Below are 26727 nucleotides of genomic sequence, written 5' to 3' on the forward strand. Positions count from 1 at the left end.
TTTTCTCTTTTTGTTTGCTCTTGATACGTTCCAGGAATTGTATACACTCAAAGGGATTGGTGAAAAATCCGTGGATATGTTTTTTGCTAAGCTAGAATATTGTATATACGCAGAAACTGTCGATAGTTTACAAGATTGGGTATCGCAATATAACGCATCTACAGAAGGTTTGTGCTTTCCAAACTGACTGATTGAGAAAATATATTTCACCGTATTTGTTTGTTTGTTTGTTTGTTTTTTTACTTCACCTCTGTCTCAATCTCTTCTCCTTGACTTGAGAATCAGTTTACTGGGTTTTTAAGGCAAGAAGAGAGAACGAAAGCTACAGTCCTTTTGATCACTGAAGCAGCGGAACGCGGAGAATATTCCCTTGATGTAGGTAGAATTTGACAAAAAATTACAAACTTTGTGACAGTCGTCACTACTTGCTCAGAGTCATAATATTGTATGAAAAAGCAATTTTTCTCTACATACCACTGATGAAAGGAATGCAGTATTAATTATCGCTTGTTGTTTAATGTGTAAGAACGCGTTCGGTTAGTTGAGGTTCAGCGAAAAAAAAAAAATAAATAAAATAAAAACGCCGAGTGACTGAATTATCTGGGACAGGTTTTGGAAGATACTATATTTCAAACAAGAATGACCATGTATTACCACATTCACAAATACCGAGAAGAGAGCTGAAAATACGATCTGCAGCGGAGTATTTTCGACGAACTTTGAGGTGTTTGGAAATTGGGTCAAACACTCTAGAGTGTTTGGTATATCTTCTCATTCGAAAAAAGAGATGGGTAGAATTAAAGCACACGACAAATATAATTAATTAATAAAATATTTAAAATCTATGCTAATTAAGATCAGTTATCCAAACTCCGTCACGAGTGTAATTTACTTTGTTTCAACTTGGTGAGTTATTTAAGAAAGTGAGAATGGCATCTGTTGGTTTTCTTTTTTTTTTTTTTGTATTTTTTTTTTTTAATACGAGTACAAAGGTCAGTGAATTGAAATGTACATTAAAGCTTTCTAACTGGCCCCGGCTAATGATAAAAGTGTTGCCTTTTCATGCGACAAAGTGACGTCACTTTTACCACGTGAAAAGAAATAGCAGAAGTCTAGACCCAGGCTCGTTTCATAAAACCTCACAAGAAAACTCCAAATTATTATTTCATATTCACCGTATTCAATAGCGTAAAGAGTATAAACATCCAAGCGTCCGTTCGATCGCTGGAATAATTCAAGTGCTTACTGCTTAACAAGTTGAGCTTTTGTCCGCAGTCCTTTCCCTGAATCGTTTGTGCATTTGAGCCAAAAACATAACTCTTCAGTTTTTAGCATTGCTGGGTTTCTGTCAGCTAGAGATGAGCGAGGAATATCATCCTCACAAAGCAAAACAGACATGTTAACCCAGTCACTTCTCCGATCATCTGTAATTTTTATCCTACAACGCCTCGTTTTCGCGTTTGACCGTTCGCTCACCCCAGGAGGGCCGCCATTTGTGAATACGGTGTATTAGCTGAAGAATTTCTATTGTCTAAATGTACATCGCCATGACCCTGGCCATTCAAAGACCAAAAGAGATTTAGTGTAAATATTTTTTGTCTGAAAGTACTTTTTTAAAACAATCTTGCTTTATCTGCCACTGATTCTAGGGCACCTGGGATGATACACTCATATTTTGCTATAGCCAGAAATTTTATCCCGTATTCTTTGTTCAGTTACTGCTACAAGGAGTTAAAAGATTAAAATGTACACTTTTTTTATTTCTGGTTAATCAGTTACTGAGATTACTCTGTTTTTTTTTTGTTTTTTTTTTCCCGTCAATCACCCAATCAATGAGTTCTTCTCATACTTGCCAAGTTCTGTGGCTTGCAGCTGCGATGTCAAGTCATTTACTTTACGCCTGACCATAACACTTGAATTTTCCTAATGTATGATATCCTTCTTCGTCTGACTCATCAAAGTCTCCCAGTCTGATTTGTGTCACAGGCAGAGTAGACTTGTCTGCCAACAGACCGCTGTCCTCATACCATCCCCTAACGTTGTTATCACAGTTGCACTTTGTACCACCAGTACAAGAATTTGTTACTCCGCATGCGCACATATTGTCACGGCCTGTAGCTCCTCCCCAGTAGTTCACCCGTGTTCCATCACGTGACACCCACCAAGCATAACTGTCCGAAATAAACGCTACATCATTATTGCACTCAAACTTGATAAACTGTTCACAGTTCTGTGAGACTTGAGTGAGTGCTGCTAGCTGAGCGGTGCTGACTCCAGTGTATCGCACATCTTTGCTGCAACACCCTGCGCCTCTGCATCCATTAGGACCAACGTGGGTTCTACTCTCACTGTCGTGATTGATAACCGTCACGCCAACTCCGCCCTTGTCACTCATGTCACAGTACACATTGAAGGGAGTCACGCCTCCATTGCCGTCAGGGTCAATCACATAATTTCCTGAAAGTATTTCCTTATTGCTTGATTTTATTTCACTGCAGGAGATTGCCTTACGAACCTCTAGAGAAGTGCTTGCTTTAATGGAACGATGGAGATTTCTCGCTATGCAGGTATAGGATCCAGCGTAATTTGGTGAAATGTTCTTAAGAAGCAGAGATCCGTTTGAATAAAGAATGCGATTGGTTGGAAGACTTTGGCCTGCACGTTGCCAAACAATGTCTACTGCTCCTTGTGCTGAGCAAGGAAGTAACGCATCTCTAGAGGTTAATCCTAAGGATGTACGAGGTGGAAGTATCGTAAACTTGAGGGCCTCAAGCACAATGACTTGTACTAAAGCTGAATCCTGATTGAGAAGATTCTTTGCCAAACATATATAATCTCCTCCTTGACTTTTCGTCACTTTCACTAGGCTCAGTTTTCCGCCCTCGACATTGGTTACTGTCTCTTTTGGTGTGTTGTGATATAGAAGAGCCAACTTACTCCACGTGACCGTTGGTGTCGGCTGACCAGTAGCTTGGCAGACCAGGCTCACGTTCTGTCCTTCTTCAACGATGACAGACGAGGGTTTGCCAGAGATCACGGCGCCAACTAGGTAACAACAGAAAAAATGTTAACCATGGTGCATAAGAGGAGAAAATAAATTGAAATGATTTAAAAGCGATGATTGAATGACTTTTGGCATATCTGTTTTCGGTTGAATTATATTGTGCTTTTGATTAATTATAAAGTATCTGTTAGGCGTGTGTGTCTTCGTCTAGATTTCTAGTTGCGTTTAAAATGAAAACGTTCTCTGGTTAAATTGAAAAAAAAAAATTAACTAGGAGCTTTAGGTTAGTAGTCTGTAGCCTTTTATTTACTCATTTACGTACACCAACATCGTACATTAATCATTCATTCGCACCAGTCGTCTTAGAAAGGTGGCTTTCAGCCCAATATTTTGCTTACATATTTAACCTAAGGAAACTTTAAATTAAATTTTAACAATATGTTGTTTTGTATACCATTTTAGACAAAAAACGTAAGGTGTACCACTTTCTCATACGTGCGGTAGGCATACTTTGTCCCTTTCCCATAATCTTGCTTTGGATAGTCCCTTTGAATCCCCTTGATGACTTTGCCACTGACGTTACATGCGTTTGTTTGGTGCAAACTGAAAAGGCCTCCTTGGTAATACCGAAATAGTTTTTCCTTCCCATTTCTAAATCATCGAGCTGGTAAAATCCCCACCCTTTTATATATCTCGAATCTTTTAAGAGTAATAGTAGAATTTCTTAAATGACAGGGTAAATGTTTTTCACCTTGAACAGTTAAAGTGGCCGATGAGGTCATTTCTCCGAGAATATTTCTTGCTACACAAGTGTACATTCCTTCATCTTGTGACGTCACATCTGTTATCATCAGTCCACCACGTGACGACACAACCCGTTTATCCACGGAAAGACTGGTATTCTGTTTCAGCCACGTAACTTCAGGTTCTGGGTTTCCTTCAGCTTCACACTGAAACGAGGCTGTACCGGATTCGTTTACCACCATGGACATCGGAGGTGCCACAATTGAAGGGGCTGAGATTGATTTACCTGGATCACCTTTAGGCCTCTGAGGACCTTCAGGTCCCGGAGGTCCCTGAATTCCTTGGGGTCCTTGATTTCCCTTAGTTCCCTGGGGTCCTGGAGGTCCGGGTGGTCCGTGTTTACCTGGAGAGCCTCTGGGACCAGGTCTGCCTCGTCTTCCCCTGATGCTTTTGGGGCACTGAACCGTGCAGGCCTGGCTGCTTAGAGCAAGAAACACTTTTGTCTTTATTTCGTCATGATCGATAGTTTGGCTGCCATTCGGTTTCTTGTTTCCAGTTGCCACGTTGCGTTTGTAACGAATGTGCAGCTCTGCAACAAACACAACGGGAACATTTTACTGCGCAGTTCATGTTTCACTCAGTAGATCATAGCTAAACTTGGAGTTCACGTCTTCTTTAATGAAAAAAACAACAAAAAAATTACGCACTGAAAACGTGATAAAATTTAAATTATTAACCCTAATGATCAGTCGGGATCCTAACTCATGCAGTGGAAGTGATATCGCTTGACTTCGCCGTGGTAAGCAAGGGATTTTTGGACTTCCAAATAGGCGAAAAAATAAATCAGGGTATTTAACTCATGTGAGTGACAAAAATCTCTGAAAAAATTATTTTCTGTCGATAGTGAATTATCAAAGTAGGCTTTTGGTTTTCTTTTTGCAGAGAAATGTTAACACTATATGTCCAACGGTCTAATTTCACAGTCGCTGAATGCTCCCTCGGGATGGGAGGTACTGCCTATAACGGCCCATAGGGGGAGGATCTTCTCCAAAGGGGTACCTCTTTAAGTCTTCAGGTATGTAAAAGGAAGGGATTTCACAAGTTGAAGTATATGAAACGGTAGGGAAATCTGTATTTTCGATATTTTAAATGAACTTCAATTAAAATATTTTGAATAGCCGCACCTTGTGGCTGTATCATTTCATTTATTAAGTACTACATAGAAATGAAGAGAAGATTTCCTTTTTTGGCGACTAATCTATAACACGGGCTGGTTATGACCGGCGCTCCTGAAATTTGAATTAACCAATCAGGATTCAGCAAGTGGAAAAAACTCTACTGTTCTGACATCAAATGCATGTTAATGCATTAGATATTAGAGAGGTTAAGCATGACGTTAACGGCAGACGGCAAACGGCAAAGACAACTTCTGATTTTGAGTTCTTTTCTTCTAATAAATAAAGCAGTCAAAAGTGGAATAATGTCTCCTACTATTCATTGCAAATACAAATAATTTCACTCTACTGTACACACAGCTGAAGAGAGACTGCAAAAGTTTCATTTTTGCCGTTTGCCGTTTGCCGTAGACGTCATGCTTAACCTCTCAATTTTCTTAAACTCCAAAAACCGATGATGATGACTCCAAAGACCATATCAGAATGTAAAGAGTAAAATATTTTGTGTTTTCAATCTTTTGATTTGGCGCCAAAATGGGTCGCCCGCGCTCGGGAACTCGCTCTTCGATCGCTGTCGCAAGGAAGAAAAATGGTTGTCAGTTTGAACAAAATATAATTTTCTTCGTCAAATTAATCCCAGATTTCATCAGTTAAGCATCAAAAGAGCCGAAGCAACTTACAATTGTCTTTATATTTTGTTCGCTGCGAAGGAAAAGGCTATTATCGTGTCGTTTCGGTAGGACAGCTCAGTTTTGACTGCCGCTCATACTGCGGGCGCAGCCACCGAATGCAAGGTACGAAAGGAGTACCTTCCCGCATAAAACTTTGAAGGGTACCCCACCCCCCAGGGAATACTTCCGACATTTTCTTTTCCTATAAGCACGCACCAACAATTTCGACGCGTCACTGCTGATCTCTTAATAGTCTTCTGTAGGCTTCTTCGCGTATCGAGCAAATATCCTAAAATTCTATGCGAAACTATTTTTTAATTCTTTCCCCCCAATAAAATACGTTTAGAATACACTCTAGCAGACCTTCAGACATCATAGCGTGAGTTTTCGTAATATTCAGGCTATGACGTTATAAGATTTGCTGATGCTGAATAGTTTTATTGTCTTTTAGTGGACGCTGGGCGACGCAAATTTCTTCTTTTCGGTCTTATAAGGGAAAGGGAAGCGTATGGTTTATATGTTGTATGGTTAACCCTTACCAAGTTGTAAACTTTGAATTTATCGTGTATGAGTTCTTAAAGGACATCAGATGTCGATTCGGTAGGAATCCTGTTTCAGCTTTTTCCGTTTCAGCTGTAGCTTCTTCAGGGCAAACGAGTTTCCTCGTCTGACTGTTTTCTCAATGATACTAGTTCTCACCTTTGTTAGACTCACTGTGTGACATTTTCATCACAGATTCTTAGTCCTCGTGTGCTGTGTTTCGTAGCTCGAGCTTTTCTTCTCTTTGTTGATTCAAGACTTGAAGCATTTGTCGATGAACGTGAAGTTCAATCTCGACGTGAATCAACCCTGAAAGGCAAATAACGTGAGACAGCAATATCGCTGAAAAGACCACCGTGCTCGAGACTGGGCGAGTCTGTTTTCTCCATAATTCCGTTCTTCGAGACTTCCAGAATTACCCAGTGGATGGAAATATCTGATATACAGGAAGTGAAACTTGCGCCTGTTTACTTTACATTTTATATTTACCATGAGAGTAGCCTGCGTGAAGGCTAGCATGAGAGCATATAGTCTAAACTTTGAAGCAGTACCCGAATTACCCGGAACCGTTCCCACATTGCGACACATTATTCTAAATTAACCTCTGTTCGCAAATGTGACAGGGCTGACAAATATCTTTTGCCCCCATTGTGGGGGCAAAAATTGACAAAGTGTATAATTGACAAAATAAAGTTTTTTCCATAATAACGGAGATCACACAGAAGTGTTCCTATCATCCACAAACAGTTCTTTTTCTTATTTAACCTTAAGCGTACCCACTACTTTTGAATTTGCGGAAAATTCTGTTATTTAGTTTATTGTCCTAGAAATTTCAAAAAATATTTGTCTGACAGCTTTTTTTAACTATGGTTAATTATTTATACAGCACTTAAATTTTTATTACATCAGGTATTTCTGTATTTCAGGTAATGCTGCTAATTGCATTAAGAAAGATTTAGAGGTTAAATACACATTATTTACTGCTGGTTCATCAGTTTTTACTACTGAGATTACAGGTGGTCTTTGTCAGTCACTAAATTAATTAATAACTGAGGAATACATGACCTAAAGGCAATCAAATTAGTTTTCCTAATCATAATTGCAGAATTCTGTTAGCTTTGCAAAGCAGCTGTGAAGCCAAGTCATTTACTTCACGCCTGACCATAACACTTGAGTTTTCCTAATGTATGATATCCTTCTTCGTGTGAACCATCCAAGTCTCCCACTCTGATTTGTGTCACAGGCAGAGCAGACTTGTCTGTCAACAGACCGCTGTCCTCATTCCAACCATTACCAGGACAATTACATTTTCTACCCGCACTAGCACATGAGTTTGTCACTCCGCATGCGCACATCTTGTCACGGCCTGTAGCTCCTCCCCAGTAGTTCATCCGTGTTCCATCACGTGACACCCACCAAGCATAACTTGACTCAAGAAATGCTACGCCAGAACTGCACTCAAACTTGATAAACTGTTCACAGTTCTGTGAGACTCGAGTGAGCGCTGCTAGCTGAGCGGTGCTGACTCCAGTGTATCGCACATATTTACTGTAACATCCTCGACCACTACATCCATATGGACCAACATGGGTTCTACTCTCACTGTCGTGACTAATGACCGTCACGCCAACTCCGCCCTTGTCACTCATATCACAGTACACACTGAAGGGAGTCACGCCTCCATTGCCATCAGGGTCAATCATATAATTTCCTGAAGAACTTTCACTCAGGCCAGATTTTATTGTGCTGCAGGACGTGGGCGTGAACACATTAAGAACAGATGTTACCTCGATAGAACGTTGAGAATTTTTTGCTACACAGGTGTAAGCCCCAGCATCACTTGAGGAAATGCTTGGAAGAAGCAAAGTTCCGTTTGGATAAAGAACATGATTGCGAGGAAGACTTTGGCCCGCTCGTCTCCAAACAATCTCTAGTGAACCCTTTGCTCTACAATTTAATATCACATTGCTGAAATCTGAAGCAACAACTTTCATTGGAGGAATTAAAGTAAATTTAAGTTTGCCAAGAACCGTTACTTGTGCAACAGCGGAATCCTCACCAAGGAGATTCTTTACAACACATGCATAGGTTCCGCCATCTGCTTTTGTCATATTTAATATGGTCAGATTCCCATTAACAACTGTGGTCTTCTCTTTTGGCAATTGACTAAACGCTTTACGCCACGTGACCGTTGGTGTCGGCTGACCAGTGGCGTGGCAGACCAGGCTCACGTTCTGTCCTTCTTCAACGATGACAGATGAGGGCTTCCGAGAAATCACGGCGCCAACTAGATAATGAAGTAAAAAAAAAGAAAGACAAAAAGAAGGAAGAAAACTACTCATCAGTAAAGTAGACAAAAAGAGGGAAGTGAAGAATTTAACTATGTTAACGGATTTAAGGTGGAAAGTGACAATCGGCATCCTGCTTCAAAGCAATAAAAAGAAGTATCAATAAGACTGGTTCATGTAATGTTATTAACCTTGAACAGATAATGTGGCTGATGACGTCATTTGTCCAAGAATATTTCTTGCTACACAAGTGTACGTTCCCTTATCTTGTGACGTCACATCAGTTATCATCAGTCCACCACGTGACGACACAACTCGTTTATCCGCGGCAAGACGGTAATTTTGCTTCAACCACGTGACTTCCGGCTCTGGGTTTCCTTCGGCTTCACACTGAAACGAGGCTGTGCCGGATTCGTTTATGACCATGGACATTGGAGGTGCCACAATTGAAGGGGCTGAGATAGATTTGCCTGGATCGCCCTTAGGTCCCTGGAGGCCTTCAGGTCCTGGTGGTCCCTGAATTCCCTGGGGTCCTTGATTTCCTTTAATTCCCTGGGGTCCTGGAGGTCCGGGTGGTCCGTGTTTACCTGGAGAGCCTCTGGGACCAGGCCTGCCCCTTCTTCCCCGGATGCTTTTGGGGCAATGAACTGAATGTACATGGTTGCTCAGAGCGAGTCGCATTTCTCTTCTGATGTAGTCACGATCGATAGTTTCGCTTGCGTTTGATTTCTTGTTTCCAGTTTCCACGTTGCGTCTGTAACGAACGCGCAGCTCTGCAGCAAAGAGAGCAGGAACATTTTACTGAGCAGTTCATGTTTCACTCAGTCGATTATACTAAACTGATACTGGGAAGTTCTGGTTACCAAAAGTCTACATTGAGCAAAAGGATTACACGATTGACTTAAAGGGGTGTGAAGTGGTACACTGAAAACTTCATAAAATTTGCTAACCCTATATTGATCAGTCGGGATCCGAACTCAGGCAGTCGAATTGATGTCGTCTGACTTGGCTGTGGTGAGCCAGAAATTTGGGCTTGAAAGTTGGCCGAGATTTAACAACAACAACTACAACAATCAGGGTATTTAACTCATACCTGTGGTAGCAATCTGTCAAAAGTTAACTCAAAAATTAATTTCGGCGTGACACCGCTGATCTCTTAACAGTCTTCTGCAGGCTCCTTCGCGTACCAAGCAAAACTGTTTCTAAGATGATGTCACTACTTTTAATTATTTTCTCGCATGATTAACATACATTAGGAAACACTCTGGCATAATGTGCGTTAGCCTTCTGGGCCTTCTGACAAAAGGCATGAATTTTCTTAATATTCAGTCTAGGAGTTATAGGATCTAGATTTATGGATGCTGAATTGTTTATCTTCTGGCCACATATATTTCCTCTCGCTCTTCTCACGTTCTTGTGAGGTAAAGAGAGGTGTATGGTTTGTATGTAATAATGTTATTTCTTTCCCATTTGTGAACTTTGCATTTATCGTTCATGCGTTCTGAAAGGACTGAAATGACATGAGATGCCGATTCGGTGGGTGTCACTTTACACCTTTCTTAGTTTTCAGCCGTAGTTTCTTTCAAGCAAATTTCCTCGTCTAACTGTTTTCTCAATGACTAGTGCTCACCTTTGTTAGACTCACTGTGTGACATTTTCATCACAGATTCTTTGTCTTCGTGTGCTGTGTTTCTTAGCTCGACCTTTTCCTCTCTTTGTTGATTCAAGACTTGAAGCATTTGTCGATGAACGCGAAGTTCCATCTCGACGTGAATCAATCCTGAAATGCAAATAACAGACAGAAATATCGATGAATAGACCACTGTGTTAGAGATTGGGCGAGTCTTTGTTTCCTCCATAATTCTGTCCGTCGAGGCTTTCAGAATTACCCAGTGGATTGAAATATCTGATATATAGAAAGTGAGACATGCGCCTTTAAGATCAACTGAGCCAGACAAAAACACGATGCATGTTATGACAGCGGGGCTAATCCTTGTTTGACCTTCAGTTCCGGTTTTAGCTTACGGCATTTGATCAGTTTCAATTTTGATTTTTCTGGCAATGTTCGATTTTCCTGGATGGCGTGTGGGGTACTGAGGTGAGGAAGTTGTATTACGACCTAACGCATCAGTTGATGTTTTCGGTTATAATTAGGAGAATACATTGTAGAAATCTATATACTTCCTAGTGCCCGAATTTGGATGTGATTTTTATCAAGCGGGAAAAAATGACAACCAAAAAGCACACTCTGGACAGAAAAAAAGGGTTTATTGCCTCTCCAAATTTTGACTTGCGACGAGCAAGTGGTTCATGATTCTCGCGCGAATTGCTTCAACATTAGCGGTGGAATACAGGAGTACAGAAATTTCTCATAACAAAGAAAAGTGTTTTTTCTTTTGTTTTTTTAAAATTTTTTTTATACTTACCTCTGAGCGATCTTTCTTCTTTCACGAGCGCGGGTGTGTTTTTCAGGAAAGAAAGTACTAACCAGCTAACGATCACTCCTTTACATTGTAACTTAATAATTGTTTTAGTATATATTATACAAGCTGAATAACTAGCGGACCAAAGAGTAACTTTATTTGTTTAAGAGTAACTTTATTTGAAACGGGAAGCCATTTTGTTTTTCTTTGGCTGCTCGGAGGCGAATAGTACTTAGCTACTCACCTCCGAGCTAGCCAATCAGCGTGCGCGAAAAGCACTATTCACTTGTGTGGTATATACCAATAGGTCATATTCGTATTCTCGGTATTGGACTGGAACTAGCTTGCAACTGAGGCTAATGCCGGGAGCTTTTTGAAATCCAAATGATATTAATCTCTATTTTAAAATATGGCTTTTTGGAAGCACACGATATAGGCAGTTACCTTTCCCACATTAGTCTAAAATAACTTTTGTTAGCAAACGTAAAAGTGCCTGTCAAACACCTTTTTGCCCACAATGCGGACCTATGGTTTTGATTTGGAAACTTTGTGCCCTAAATGGGCAACATAGGCAAGTGCGGCCCCAAAGGGTATGGTTTTTCAGCCTGTTTGGTCATAAATAGGGTATCGATTTTGCCCATTTTGGTCTTAAATAGGGTAAGGCTTTTGTACTGAAGTCTTGAATTGGGTAGGATTTTTAAGAAAAAGCTATTTTTTAATCAGTATCGATAAGACCATCAACAAAAGCTCTTCAAAACTTATGTTTAGGGCAACTGTGTCAGCCGCAACAGTCATAAATAGGGTAGGGAAAATCGCACATTTTGGTCATAAATAAGGTAAGGGTTTTGGGAAGCAGGCCCCACATCCCCACCAAATGTTTCTGGGAGTACCCCCCAGGGGTTCAACGCATGGAAAGTGCACCAAATTCTTCAGTAAGATCATCGATTTCTTTCGGATTGAAGCTTTCCTGATTAGCCCTGTTTTTTATTTAACTTTGGTTTTGCTTCGCATTCGATCAGCGTTTTTTGTCAATGGTAAGGGCATGGAAAAACATTATTTTATTTATTTTTTTCTGGGTAGCCTAATTTTCGCTCAGAAATCACTGATTATACATTTGTATTTTTGGCGACAACGCTAAAGCTAAGCACTGATCTCTTTTTATTTATATCATTTTCTCCGCATGAGCCTCCATTGCCAGCTAGTCCCAACCCAATACCGAGAATCAGATTTTGGTTTTATGAAAGCACCAGCACACGATATAGACAATTAGCTTTACCTCATAACTCCGAAATAAATTAAACACAATTTTGTTCGTAAGCGTGACGATGTTAATTAATTTCTTTATTTGCCCCCATCGAGGGGGAAAAATCAATTAAGTGTTATTGACAAAAATAAAGTTTTTTTCATAATAACAGCGTAAAAGTGTTCCCATCATCTACAAACACTCCTTTTTCTTTTTTGACCTTAAGCAATCCTACTGCTTTTGAATTTGAGGAAAATTTCTTTTATTTAGTTTAGTCCAAGAAGATTTGTAAAATATTTGTCTGAAAGCGTTTTCAACTACGGTTATTATTTACCTGCCGTTAACTGTAAGGTACATAACACTTCTCAAATTTTTATTTTATCATATATTTCTAACTGTCTTTTCTCTGTTCAAATGCTGCTAATTGCAGTAAGAAAATTTCAATACACACTATTTACTGCTGGTTCATCCGTTGTTACTACTGAGATTACGAGTGTTCTATGTCCGTCACTAACTTATTTAATAACCGAGGAATAAATAACCTAAGGGCAATTTAAAGAGTTTTTCTGATCATACTTGAAAAATTCTGTTGGCTTTTTCCCGAGCAGCTGTGACGTCAAGTCATTTACTTCACGCCTGACCTTAACACTCCTATATCCTTCCTCTTAAGAGCCATTCAAGTCTCCCAGTCTGAGTTGTGTCTGAGAGATTTAGTGTAAATGTTACCTACCACTGGTTCTAAGGCACCTGGCATGCACTCAAGTTTTGCTATATCCAGTAATTTTATCCCGTATTCTTTGTTTAACAACTGCTACACGGAGTTAAAGATTAAAATACACATTTTTTTTTAATTTCTGGTTCATCAGTTACCGAGATTACTCTGTTTTGTGCCAACCACTCAATCAATGAGTTCTTGTACTTGCTGAGTTCTGTGGTTTGCAGCTGCGATGTCAAGTCATTTACTTCACGTCTGACCATAACACTTGAGTTTTCCAAATGTGTAATATCCTTCTTCGTTTGAGCCATCAAAGTCTCCCAGTCTGATTTGTGTCACAGGCAGAGCAGACTTATCTGTCAATAAACCGCTGTCCTCATACCAACCACTACCAATGTTATCACAATTACACTTTGTACCACCAGTACAAGAGTTTGTTACTCCGCATGCGCACATCCTGTCATGACCTGTAGCTCCTCCCCAGTGGTCCATCTGTGTTCCATCACGTGACACCCACCAAGCATAACTTGACTCAATAAACATTATTTCATTATTGCACTCAAACTTGATAAACTGTTCGCAGTTCTGGGAGACTTGTGTGAGTGCTGCTAGCTGAGCGGTGCTGACTCCAGTGTATCGCACATCTTTACTGTAACATCCTCGACCACTACATCCATAAGGACCAACATGTGTGCTACTCTCACTGTCGTGATTGATAACCGTCATGCCAACTCCGTCCTTATTACTCATGTCACAGTAGACACTGAAGGGAGTCACGCCTCCGTTGCCATCAGGGTCAATCACATAATTACCTGAAGGTATTTCCTTATTGCTTGATTTTATTTCACTGCACGAGATTGGCTTACGAACCTCTAGAGAAGTGCTTGCTTTAACGGAACGATGGAAATTTCTCGCTATGCAGGTATAGGATCCAGCGTAATTTGGTGAAATGTTCTTAAGAAGCAGAGATCCGTTTGGATAAAGGATACGATTGGTTGGAAGACTTTGGCCTACACGTTGCCAAACAATTTCTCGTGTTCCTTGCGCGGAGCAGGGAAGTAACACATCTCCAGAGGTTAATCCTAAGGATGTACGAGGAGGAAGTAAAGTAAACTTGAGGGCCTCAAGCACAATGACTTGTAATAAAGCTGAATCCTGATTGAGAAGATTCTTTGCCAAACATATATAATCTCCTCCTTGACTTTTCGTCACTTTTACCAGGCTGAGTTTTCCTCCCTCGACATTGGTTATTGTCTTTTTTGGTGTGTTGTGATATAGAAGAGCCAACTTTCTCCACGTGACCGTTGGTGTCGGCTGACCAGTAGCTTGGCAGACCAGGCTCACGTTCCGTCCTTCCTCAACGATGACAGAGGAGGGCTTAAGGGAAATCAAGGCGCCAACTAGATAACAACAGAAAAAGTGTCAAGCATGAGGTATAAGTGGAGAGAAAAATTACATCATAGACTAATAGCGATGCAGTGAATGGACCTTTGGCATATTAGTCTTCAGTTGAATTACATTATGGTTTCAATACAAGTTCATGTTGGGCATATGTGTCTTCGTCTAGATTTCTAGTTGCTTTTGAAATCAAAACTTTCTCTGGTAACGTTAAAAAGAAATAAAGCATGAGCTCTAGGTTAGTAGTCTGTAGCCTTTTATTTATACATTCACGCACACCAGCATCGTTTATAAAATAACTGAGCTGCTACGCGCGCTCTCATTGGTCGATAGGTGTGTTTAGATAAGAGTGTGTAAACACGGTTGTGACGTTTTTATAGATTGGCGCGTATTTGAGAATTATTTTATAAAAGACATAGAACCCTTTTTCCATGTTTACATAGCCTCAACTAAACACTTGGGGGATTGGGAGAATTCTCGAAAGTTATGCAAACCCGAGACGAGGCTTTCTCGAGTTCTCCCAGCTCTTCTCGTAAAATGTTAAACTCCTGGTTTAGCCTAAGAAAGTCTTAACTTAAAATGTAACAATATACTGTTTTGTATACCATTTTTGACAGAGAACATAAGGTGTACCACTTTCTCATACGTGCGATAGGCACACTTTATCCCTTTCCTATACCCTTGCATTGCGTAGCCCCTTTAAATCCCCCTGGTGACTTTGCAACTGACGTTACATGCGTTTATTTGGTGCAAATTGAAAGGGCCTCCTTGGTAATACCGAAATAGTTTTTCCCTCCCTTCTCTAAACCATTGGGCTGGTAAAATCTCTACCCTTTTATATATCTCCAGTCTTTTAAGACGGAGCCTGGCCAGTTGTAATAGTACCCGCCTTCCTTTCGGCGAATTTCTAAACTTCGCTTGTAAATTTCTTATATAACAGGGTAATTTTTTTTATTTCACCTTGAACAGTTAAAGTGGCCGATGAGGTCATTTCTCCAAGAATATTTCATGCTACACAAGAGTACATTCCTTCATCTTGTGACTTCACATCAGTTATCATCAGTCCACCACGTGACGACACAACTCGTTTATCCGCGGCAAGACTGGAATTCTGTTTCAGCCATGTGACTTTAGGTTGTGGGTTTCCTTCAGCTTCACACTGAAACGAGGCTGTACCGGATTCATTTACCATCATGGACATCGGAGGTGCCACAATTGAAGGGGCTGAGATAGATTTGCCTGAATCGCCCTTAGGTCCCTGAGGGCCTTCCGGTCCTGGAGGTCCCTGGATTCCTTGGGGTCCTTGATTTCCTTTAGTTCCCTGAGGTCCAGAAGGTCCGGGTGGTCCATGTTTACCTGGAGAGCCTCTGGGACCAGGCCTGCCTCGTCTTCCCCTGATGCCTTTGGGTCAATGCACTGTACATGCATGGTTACTTAGAGCAAGTTGCACTAGTTTTGTAATGTCGGCACGATCAATGATTTCGCTGCCGTTGGGTTTCTTGTTTCCAGTTTCCACGTGCCGTTTGTAACGAATGTGCAACTCTGCAAGAAACACAGCAGGAACATTTTACTTAGATATAATTTTCAAAAGGCTCTTAAAAGTGTCAAATATTCGCTGGTAATCTGAACGTTTCGGGCTTAGCCCTTCTTCAGTAGGTAAAATGATTGAGCCGCGCCATACAAAAAACTGTACGTGTACGCACGCACGGAAACCGCGCGCACCAAGTACAAAGTAAAAAAAGGCGCGCTGCGAAATGTTTATTTCTTCACTGTTCAGATTTTTGAACACTTCCAATAAAAAGATTACAATATTCCACCGCTTTTTCCAACAAATGTTTTGTCTTTTTGACGGAAACAGAGAGATTTCAACTTGCTATTCCCCTTGCCTGGAAAGTAAACATGTACATTGCTCCTTGTCGCTTTCGCGCTGCCAACCGACCGACTAGCTTTTGAGTCCTAACGATGTATTTTTAATAATTTTAGATTTTAGTTTTTAGGTATATATTTTATGGCAGGTCCACACCAGCCCTCTGGGTTGCCAGACACAGACCTGCCTCATCAAAAATATATGTATGTATGTATGTATGTATGTATGTATGTACCGCATGAATTTCCGGAAAAATTAACCTGCGATCAGGCGTTCTTTTTTCCCCTTCGCCCGCTCGCCACAAAACAAAAAAACAAACAAACACACAAACAACAACAAACAAATAAATAAAGGACGCCTGATCGCAGGTTAGTATAATTATACGTAAATGTATTCAAGACTCCCAATTACATCGTCTGTTTTGAGCTGCGTCAAACACGAAATTTGGCGTTTAAAAACCGGTACGGCATCTAAGGGTGATTACCTCGTACGATCGATAGAAAGGTAATTATAAATTAACTTTCATATATAGTAAACAAGTTTACCTAAATGGTACAAAATGCTGCTGAAGGGAAGGAGGATGTGAAATGTTAGTATGATGTTGAACGCTCTAACTTTCACAGTCTCTCAGAAAGGTCACTGAAAAATACCTCAGCCAGTCTGTTCTTGAAAAGCAGGAACAATTTCGTCGTAATTTCGCTGATCTCTCCACAGTCTTCTGTAGGCTAACCTCACGTGTCAAGCAAAAATGTTTCTTAAAATACATACACTGTTTTTAATGATTTTCTCGTATCAAAATATTTGACGAAACATTATAACATAATGAGCTCAAGCCTTCTAAGATACGCCTTCAGACAACACGGCACGAGTTCCCGTAATGTTTAGTTTAGCCGATCGGAAGTTACACGATTTATTGATGCTGAATCATTTTTCTTATCTTTTTCTGGTGGACGTACATTCCTTCTTTTCGGTGTTTTGAGGGAAAGGGAGGAGCATATGGTTTATATGCAATATGGTAATTTTTTGACCAGTTGTCACAAACTTGGCATTATTTCATACTTACTGAGATTTTCGCATAGAATCGATCGCGTGAAAAACTCATGCGGAAATTTCTTCATCCAATCACAATCGCGAGATGACTTTCTCACACGTGGGAAAAGCGTTTCATCCAATCAGAAATCAGCTATCAAAATGAATCGGACAGTTCACAACGCGCTCACGTTGTTGTTGGCGCCTCGTCAATCTTCATTCACGGAAGTTCTGTAGAGTTTCCACAAGTTTACTCCAGTTTTCTCGCAAATTAGCTTTATAAACCACAGACAATGGCGGAAAGTTCGAACAGGTTTATCGCTTTAAATAAACCCATTAAAAAGTACATCCGGGAACAGTAGAACAAAAGGACTCAAGCAAAAACCCGACGAGACGTTAAAGTTAGCTTGCTTAGAGAATTCCTCAAACAAAAGGAAGAGGCAAGAAAAGTTTAAAAAAAAGCAAATATGCCGTAAGCATTATCGACGACAAAGAGTTTTAACAAGCAAGGAAATGTCTGGAAGCTTGAAGCAAGCGACTTAAAAAAAGGCAAGGCAAGGGAAACAAATCAAACGCAGCTGAAGCGTTGACTGATGACCAGGTTAACATTCTGTACGAAAAATATTTACACTAGGTTTTTGAAGAAGCGACAAAGTGCTTGCACTCAGACGGAATAAAAAAATAACTTGACATTTGCTCTGCCGAATGAAGGGTGAAAATCTCAGTAAGTATAAAATAAACAAATGACAGCATGGAAGGTGCTTTGTACGGTATTTACGCACTCGTTGTTTTTGTATCAGAAAGGTAAGGTAAGGTAAAGTCTGCATGCGAGCCAAGTGGCCCATCAGGCCGGAGCTTATCCCGGTTTCTGTAGCATGAAGCGACTAGGAGTATTTCTATTCCTCCCTGGATGGGATGCTAGTCCATCGCAGGGTTACCCCCAGCATTAAGTTCGCCGGTACTCATTTATACACCTGGGTGGAGAGAGGCACTGTGAGAGTAAAGTGTCTTGCCCAAGAACAAAACACAATGTCCCCGGCCAGGACTTGAACCCGGACCGCACGTTCCGGAGACGAGCGCACTAACCATGAGGCCACCGCACCTCCCGTATCAGAAAACTCGTGCGTAAATACCGTACGCGCGCACTTTCCATGAAGTAAGCTATATTTTTAATATCGTGCACACGTTCTGAATGGACATCAGATGTCGATTGGGTTGATCATGTTTCAACTTTTTTCGTTTTAGCTGTCGCTTCTTCAGGGCAAACGAATTTCCTCGTTTAACTGTTTCTCAATGATTTTAGTACTCACCTTTGTTAGACTCACTGTGTGACATTTTCATCACGGATTCTTTGTCTTCGAGTGTTGTGTTTCGGTGCCCAAGCTTTTCTTCTTTTTTTTGATTCAAGACTTGAAGCATTTGTCGATGAACGTGAAGTTCCACCTCCACGTGAATCAATCCCGAAAGACAAATCACAGACCGAAATATCGATGAAAAGGCCACTGTGCTCGAGACTGGGTGAGTCTTTGTTTTCTGCATAATTCCGTCCTTCGAGGCTTTCAGAATTACCCAGTGGATGAAGGTATCTGATATACAGAAAGTGAGACTTGCGCCTTCAAGATCAAAGGTAGACAAAAACACGATGGCTTTTATGACACTGGGGCTAATCCTTGTCTGACCTTAAGTTCCGGTTTCAGCTTACGGCATTGGATCAGTTTCAATTTTAATTTTTATGGTAATGTTTGATTTTTATATTTTGGATGGCGTGTCGGGTGGGCGAGGAAGAGGTATTACGACATATGGAATCGTTCAGGTTTTTGTTGTGAAAATACAATGTAGAAATGTAGATATTTCTTAGTGGCCTAATTTTGGTTATGATTTTTATTACGCAGAAAATCCCGAGAAATTAAAAGCACTCTCTGCACAGAGAAAAGGGCTTATATATTGTCATCTTTAAATTTTGATGTGTGACGAGGAAATGGTTCATAATTCTTGCGCGAATTACTTCAACAACAGCGATGGAATACAGGATTTTCTCTCAATAGAGAGACTTGTTTGTAAATTTTATCTGTTTTGTATCATTCCCACTTAGCGATCTTTCTTCTCTTACGAGCGCTCGGCGTGTTTGAAGGAAGAAAGTACTAACCTGCTAAAGATAGCCCCTGTACAATTATAACTTTTGTGCTTTTGAAAAACTTTATTTCGCGCCATGTTTGAGCCCGTGTGGTGAAATGCAAATAATTGTTTAACAAAAGGCCATATACGTATTCTCGGTATTGGACTGGAGCTAGCTTGCGACTGAGGCTAACAGGGGAGTCTTTTAAATGCAAATGATATTCTCTTTTTAGTGATATTTTCCCGCATGAGCCTTCATTGCAAGCTATCTAGTTCCCACATTAATCTGAAATAACCTTTGGTCGCAAACGTGACAGTGCTGACAAATATCTTTTTGACCCTAGTGCATTGTGGGGGCCTATAATGACTGAGTGCAATTGGCAAGCATAAAGATTTTTTTTCATGATAACATCGATCACACAGAAGTGTTCCCATCATCCACAAACGGTCCAATTTCTTCTCTAACCTTACTTTGGAATTTGCAGAAAAATTCTTTTATTTAGTTTAGAGATTTGTAAAATGTTTGTCTGAAAGCGTTTTTAACTACGATTGACTTTTTTTTCTGCCATTAATTCTAAGATACATGCCACTCAAGTTTTTGTTATATCAGGTATTTCTAACGGTCTATTTTCTGCTCAAATGCTGCTTATTGGAGTAAAAAGTTTTCAATACAAGCTATTTACTTTTGGTTCATCAGTTGTTACTGCTGAGATTACGTTTGTCAGTCACCAAAGTATATAATAACTGAGGAATACATGACCAAAAGGCAATCCGATAATTTCTAATCATACTTGCAGAATTCTGTTAGCTTTATATAGCAGCTGTGAAGTCAAGTAATTAACTTCATGCCTGACCATAACACTTGAGTTTTCCTAATGTATGATATCCTTCTTCGTGTGAATCATTCAAGTCTCCCAGTCTGATTTGTGTCACAGGCAGAGTAGACTTGTCCGTCAACAGACCGCTGTCCTCATACCAACCAGTACCGCTGTTATCACAGTTACACTTCTTGCCACCGGAACAAGAGTTTGTTACTCCGCATGCGCACATCTTGTCATGACCCGTAGCTCCTCCCCAGTAGTTCATCCTTGTTCCATCACGTGACACCCACCAAGCAAAACTCAACTCAATAAACGCTACATCATTATTACACTCAAACTTGATAAACTGTTCACAGTTCTGTGAGACTTGTGTGAGTGCTGCTAGCTGAGGGGTGCTGACTCCAGTGTATCGCACATCTTTACTGTAACATCCTTGGCTACCACATCCATTAGGACCAACATGGGTTCTACTCTCACTGTCGTGGCTGATGACCGTCACGCCAACTCCGCCCTTGTCACTCATGTCACAGTACACACTGAAGGGAGTCACGCCTCCGTTGCCATCAGGGTCAATCATATAATTACCTGAAGGTATTTCCTTATTGCTTGATTTTATTTCACTGCACGAGATTGGCTTACGAACCTCTAGAGAAGTGCTTGCTTTAATGGAACGATGGAAATTTCTCGCTATGCAGGTATAGGATCCAGCGTAATTTGGTGAAATGTTCTTAAGAAGCAGAGATCCGTTTGGATAAAGGATGCGATTGGTTGGAAGACTTTGGCCTGCACGTTGCCAAATAATTTCTCGTGCTCCTTGCGCTGAACAAGGAAGTAACGCATCTCTAGAGGTTAATCCTAAGGATGTACGAGGAGGAAGTAAAGTAAACTTGAGGGCCTCAAGCACAATGACTTGTACTAAAGCTGAATCCTGATTGAGAAGATTCTTTGCCAAGCATATATAATCTCCTCCTTGACTTTTCGTCACTTTCATCAGGCTGAGTTTTCCTCCCTCGACATTGGTTAATGTCTTTTTAGGTGTGTCATAGTTATATAGAAGAGACAGCTTACTCCACGTGACCGTTGGTGTTGGCTGACCAGTAGCTTGGCAGACCAGGCTTACGTTCTGTCCTTCTTCAACGATGACAGAGGAGGGCTTGCGGGAAATCAAGGCGCCAACTAGATAACAACGGAAAAAGTGTGAACCATGAAGCATAACTGGAAAGAAACATTAAAATAGACTAATAGCGACGCAGTAAATGGACCTTTGGCATGTTAGTTTTCAGTTGAATTACATTATGTTTTCAATACAAGTTCATGTTGGGCATATGTATCTTCGTTTAGATTTCTAGTTGCTTTTGAAATCAAAGCTTTCTCCGGTTATATTAAAAAGAAATAAACCATGAGCTTTAGACTAGTAGTCCGTAGCCTTTTATTCATACATTCACGCACACCAGCATCGTTTATAAAATAACTGAGCTGCTACGCGCGCTCTCATTGGTCGATAGGTGTGTTTAGATAAGAGTGTGTAAACACGGTTGTGACGTTTTTATAGATTCGCGCGTATTTGAGAATTATTTTATAAAAGAAATAGAACCCTTTTTCCATGTTTACATAGCCTCAACTAAACACTTGGGGGATTGGGAGAATTCTCGAAAGTTATGCAAACCCGAGACGAGGCTTTCTCGAGTTCTCCCAGCCCTTCTCGTAAAATGTTAAACTCCTGGTTTAGCCTAAGAAAGTCTTAACTTAAAATGTAACAATATACTGTTTTGTATACCATTTTTGACAGAGAACATAAGGTGTACCACTTTCTCATACGTGCGATAGGCACACTTTATCCCTTTCCTATACCCTTGCATTGCGTAGCCCCTTTAAATACCTTTGCAATTGATGACTTTGCAACTGACGTTACACGCATTTGTTTGGTGCAAATTGAAAGGGCCTCCTTGGTAATACCGAAATAGTTTTTCCTTCCCTTCTCTAAACCATTGGGCTGGTAAAATCTCTACCCTTTTATATATCTCCAGTCTTTTAAGACGGAGCCTGGCCAGTTGTAATAGTACCCGCCTTCCTTTCGGCGAATTCTAAACTTCGCATGTAAATTTCTTATATAACAGGGTAATTTTTTTTATTTCACCTTGAACAGTTAAAGTGGCCGATGAGGTCATTTCTCCAAGAATATTTCTTGCTACACAAGTGTACATTCCTTTATCTTGTGACGTCACATCTGTTATCATCAGTCCACCACGTGACGACACAACTCGTTTATCCGCGGCAAGACTGGAATTCTGTTTCAGCCATGTGACTTTAGGTTGTGGGTTTCCTTCAGCTTCACACTGAAACGAGGCTGTACCGGATTCATTTACCATCATGGACATCGGAGGTGCCACAATTGAAGGGGCTGAGATAGATTTGCCTGGATTGCCCTTAGGTCCCTGAGGGCCTTCCGGTCCTGGAGGTCCCTGGATTCCTTGGGGTCCTTGATTCCCTTTAGTTCCCTGGGTTCCCGCAGGTCCGGGAGGTCCGTGTTTACCTGGAGAGCCTCTGGGACCAGGCCTGCCTCGTCTTCCCCTGATGCTTTTGGGGCAATGAACTGTACATGCATGGTTACTCAGAGCAAGTTGTACTATTTTTGTAATGTCGGCACGATCGATGATTTCGCTGCCGTTGGGTTTCTTGTTTCCAGTTTCCACGTGCCGTTTGTAACGAATGTGCAACTCTGCAACAAACATAGAATAAACATTTTACATAGATATAAGTTTCAAAAGGCTCTTAAAAGTGTCAAATATTCGCTGGTAATCTGAACGTTTCGGGCTTAGCCCTTCTTCAGTAGGTACAATGATTGAGCCGCGCCATACAAAAAACTGTACGCGTACGCACACACGGAAACCGCGCGCACCAAGTACAAAGTAAAAAAAGGCGCGCTGCGAAATGTTTATTCCTTCACTGTTCAGATTTTTGAACACTTCCAATAAAAAGATTACAATATTCCACCGCTTTTTCCAACAAATGTTTTGTCTTTTTGACGGAAACAGAGACATTTCAACTTGCTATTCCCCTTGCCTGGAAAGTAGACATGTACATTGCTCCTCGTCGCTTTCGCGCCGCCGACCGACCGCATGAATTTCCGGAAAAATTAACCTGCGATCAGGCGTTTTTTTTTTCCCCCTTCCCCCGTTCGGCGGAAAACAAACAAGCAAACAAACAAACAAAAAAAACAAATAAATAAAGGACGCCTGATCGCAGGTTAGTATAATTATACGTAAATGTATTCAAGACTCCCAATTACATCGTCTGTTTTGAGCTGCGTCAAACACGAAATTTGGCGTTTAAAAACCGGTACGGCATCTAGGGGTGATTACCTCGTACGATCGATAGAAAGGTAATTATAAATTAACTTCCATATATAGTAAACAAGTTTACCTAAATGGTACAAAATGCTGCCGAAGGGAAGAAGGATGTGAAATGTTAGTATGATGTTGAACGCTCTAACTTTCACAGTCTGAGAAAGGTCACCGAAAAATGCCTCAGCCAGTCTGTTCCTGGGAAGCAGGAACAATTTCGTCGTAATTTCACTGATCTCTCCACAGTCTTCTGTAGGCTAACCTCGCGTGTCGAGCAAAAATGTTGCTTAAAATACATACACTGTTTTTAATGACTTTCTTGTATCAAACGACTAAACGTTATAACATAATGAGCTCAAGCCTTCTGAGATACGGCTTCAGACAACACGGCACGGGCTCTCGTAATATTTAGTTTAGCCGATCGGAAGTTACACGATTCATTGATGCTGAATCATTTATCTTATCTTTTTCTGGTAGACGTACATTCCTTGTTTTCGGTGTTTTGAGGGGAAGGAAAGAGCATATGGTTTATATGTAATAACGTAATTTCTTGACCAGTTGTCAGAAACTTTGCATTTTATATCGTGTACAAGTTCTGAATGGACATCAGATGTCGACCGGGTGGGATCATGTTTCAGCTTTCTTCGTTTAAGCTGTAGCTTCTTCAGGGCAAACGAATTCCCTCGTTTAACTGTTTTCTCAATGATTTTAGTACTCACCTTTGTTAGGCTCACTGTGTGACATTTTCATCACAGATTCTTTGTCTTCGTGTGCCGTGTTTCTTAACTCGAGCTTTTCTTCTCTTTGCTGATTCAAGACTTGAAGCATTTGTCGATGGACGTGAAGTTCCATCTCGACGTGAATCAATCCCGAAAGGCAAATAACAGACAGAAATATCGATGAAAACACCACCGTGCTCGAGACTGGGTGAGTCTTTGTTTTCTCCATAATTCCGTTCTTCGAGGCTTTCAGAATTACCCAGTGGATGATTGTATCTGATACATAGAAAGTGAGACATGCGCCGACAAGATCAAAGCTCGACAAAAACACGATGCATGCTATGACACCGGGGCTAATCCTTGTCTGACCTTCAGTTCCGGTTTCAGCTTACGACATTGGATCAGTTTCAATTTTAATTTTTCTGGTAATGTTTTATTTTCCTAGATGGTGAGTGGGGTAGGTGAGGAAGTTGTATTAAGACATGCCATCAGTTGATGTTTCTGTTGAGATAACACAATGTAGAAATGTAGATATTTCCTAGTGGCCTTATTTTGGTTATTAGTTTCATTGCGCGGGAAAACGCGAGAACTTAAAAGCACTCCCGGGGCGGGGTGGGGAATGCACTCTGTACTGAATCTTTGAACGAGGGTGTGCTTCTGGAACACTGAAACCTTTCTCCTATACTAGACCATGATCCGGCTTGATTTTGTAACCCTATTCTATAGACTAGGCACAAAAAACCCCACCCCTTCGCCAGGAGTTTGTCAACGGTGAAAAAACTTTATCACTATCACAGTCCAACATACGCTGACTGGTCCTAACTGAACCAACATCTTAGAAAGTCACTTCCGAGTCCCACTATTTATAAAATGGACACTCTACCAGTCAGTGTACCAAAACTCGCTGATTTCTTTACATTATCCCAGACTAAACTACTTGAAAATCATAGCGTTCACAGTGGCACATACCCATATGGCTTGTATACGGGATTCACCCCCCTGGACGGAAAGCACTCTTTAAAATGGTTTATTGCCCTCTCCAAAGTCTGATGTGTGCCAAGCAGATGGTCCATAATTCTTGCTCGAATTGCTTCAACAACAGCGGTGGAATACAGGAATTTATTCCAACAGAGAGAGATTTTTTTTATTTTATCTTTTTTCTATACTTACCACTTAGCGATCTTTTTTCTCTCACAAGCGCGCGCGCGCGCGTTTCGGGGAAGAAAAGACTAACCCGCTAACGATCGCCTGCACAATTAGAACTTTGCATTTTTGAAAAACTCTATTTCGCGCCATGTTTGAGTTCGTTCAAAACTACTGGATGTTTGCCTCGAACTGTAAATCATTGTCTAACAACAGGCCATATTCGTACTCTCGATATTGGACTGAAACTAGCTTGCAACTGAGTCCAATGCGGAGAGTCTTTTCTGATTGCAAATGATATCAATCTCACCTTTATAATTATGATACTTTCCCGCATGAGCCTTCATTGCAAGCTAGTTCCAGCACAATACCGTGGAAAAACGAATATGGCCTTTTGCAAGCACACGATATAGACAATTACCTTTCCCACATTAGTCTGAAATAACTTATGGCAGCAAACGTGACAGTGCTTATAAATATCTTTTTGCCCCCGATGAGGACCTATAGTTTTGATTTGGAAATTTTGTGCCACCTGTTTAATGTTGGTTTCAATGCATGGAAAATGTACCAAATTCTTCAGTGAGGTCGCCGATTTTTTTTGGGATTGAACTTCTATAATTAGCCCGGTTGTTTATTTAACTTTGGTTTTTGTTTTGCATTCGATCAGCGATTGTTTTTAATGCTACGGGCATGAGTAAACATCTTTTTTTTATTTTTTTTTTCCTGGGTAGCGGTCGTCTAATTTTGACTCGGAAATGACTGATTATGCATTTGAATTTTAGGGGACAACGTTAACGCTAACGTCCATGAATTTTCGTTTTCAAAGTGGAAGTAAAAACAAAAAAACCGGAAGAGAAGGGTTTTTACGTCAGAGAAAATGTTATAAAAAGTGTGTATCAACCAGTATTCATTTGTTCGTATTCACGCCTTAGACGGAGTGCATCCTACTCTCTCTCGACAACAAGGCTTGGCCAATGAACATACAGTTTTGATCATTTCCGCTCCGAATAATCAGTGAACTCCTCTAAACAACTTATATCATCAACTAGTGCTTTCAACGTGTTCTAAAAGCCGAATAAACTGTTCGTGACTGCACTAAATAGTTTTTCCGAGATGCAAGATCACGGAGGAGCGCCAACAGCTGTTAAACTCAGCACCGTGCTGTCCTTTGATCAACTCCCACTGTGTTGGTCAGTGTTTAAGTTCCAGCCGCCTTTTGCTTGCGTTCTAAAGCCAAGCTGTGTTATGTGGGGGTCTCTTCCTTTGTGATCTCAATGCAGTCCCTTTTTATTTTTCACTTCTTTAAGCACCAAACTTCTTTGGTTTCTTAACTCCGAGCTTGGTGTTTTGACAACAAGATTGGAAATATTTAGGTGCAGTGAGTCAAACTCATAATCAAAGTACGCGTTGGTAGGGTGGATCTACATATCACAGCTGATGCAATTAGATAACAAGCTAACAAAGTTAAGCGCAAAGCATGCCTTTTTT

At 40.7% G+C, this 26727-nt stretch overlaps 2 protein-coding genes and 1 pseudogene across 5 annotated transcripts; all 3 read right to left on the reverse strand.

Moving 5' to 3' along the window:
* Nucleotides 1-1880: 1880 nt before the first annotated feature.
* LOC145484123 (uncharacterized) lies at nt 1881-10872 on the reverse strand. 3 transcript variants are annotated; one of them, XM_081462750.1, is made up of 3 exons: nt 10053-10872; nt 3756-4337; nt 1881-3045 (listed from the first exon to the last, which is right to left on the reverse strand). In XM_081462750.1, the coding sequence occupies exons 1-3, from the start codon at nt 10279-10281 to the stop codon at nt 1895-1897; spliced, it is 1962 nt and encodes a 653-aa protein (XP_081318876.1). In that variant the 5' UTR covers nt 10282-10872; the 3' UTR covers nt 1881-1894. The 3 variants fall into 3 exon arrangements, with proteins under 3 accessions (XP_081318876.1, XP_081318878.1, XP_081318877.1); XM_081462752.1 differs by lacking the exon at nt 10053-10872 and adding an exon at nt 6294-6593; XM_081462751.1 differs by lacking the exons at nt 1881-3045; nt 3756-4337 and adding exons at nt 7014-8421; nt 8614-9195 and having other exon boundaries at nt 10053-10858.
* Nucleotides 10873-11545: 673 nt separating this feature from the next.
* LOC145484124 (peroxidasin homolog) lies at nt 11546-18796 on the reverse strand (annotated as a pseudogene). Its single transcript, XR_014048983.1, has 3 exons — nt 18408-18796; nt 15162-15743; nt 11546-14203 (listed from the first exon to the last, which is right to left on the reverse strand). The product of XR_014048983.1 is annotated as a peroxidasin homolog (transcript).
* Nucleotides 18797-20031: 1235 nt separating this feature from the next.
* LOC145484131 (peroxidasin homolog) lies at nt 20032-25008 on the reverse strand. The gene is made up of 3 exons (XM_081462762.1): nt 24097-25008; nt 22171-22752; nt 20032-21209 (listed from the first exon to the last, which is right to left on the reverse strand). Exons 1-3 carry the CDS (start codon nt 24323-24325, stop codon nt 20056-20058), a joined length of 1965 nt encoding a protein of 654 aa, XP_081318888.1. The 5' UTR covers nt 24326-25008; the 3' UTR covers nt 20032-20055.
* Between the last annotated feature and the right edge of the window lie 1719 nt (nt 25009-26727).

The sequence above is a fragment of the Orbicella franksi genome, chromosome 4, assembly GCF_964199315.1.
Source record: "Orbicella franksi chromosome 4, jaOrbFran1.1, whole genome shotgun sequence".
In the NCBI taxonomy this organism is placed as follows: Eukaryota; Metazoa; Cnidaria; class Anthozoa; order Scleractinia; family Merulinidae; genus Orbicella; species Orbicella franksi.

What these genes read in the sequence shown, in the direction of transcription:
- LOC145484123 (XM_081462750.1), bottom strand. Translation starts at nt 10,281, where the DNA reads ATGGAGGAAACAAAGACTCGCCCAATCTCTAACACAGTGGTCTATTCA. An exon ending in ACACAGTGAGTCTAACAAAG is followed by an intron (nt 4,338 to 10,052) that starts GTGAGCACTAGT and finishes TGTTTGTTGCAG; the next exon opens with AGCTGCACATTCGTTACAAA. An exon ending in GGCCACTTTAACTGTTCAAG is followed by an intron (nt 3,046 to 3,755) that starts GTGAAAAACATT and finishes GTTGTTACCTAG; the next exon opens with TTGGCGCCGTGATCTCTGGC.
- LOC145484131 (XM_081462762.1), bottom strand. Translation starts at nt 24,325, where the DNA reads ATGGAGAAAACAAAGACTCACCCAGTCTCGAGCACGGTGGTGTTTTCA. An exon ending in ACACAGTGAGCCTAACAAAG is followed by an intron (nt 22,753 to 24,096) that starts GTGAGTACTAAA and finishes TGTTTGTTGCAG; the next exon opens with AGTTGCACATTCGTTACAAA. An exon ending in GGCCACTTTAACTGTTCAAG is followed by an intron (nt 21,210 to 22,170) that starts GTGAAATAAAAA and finishes GTTGTTATCTAG; the next exon opens with TTGGCGCCTTGATTTCCCGC.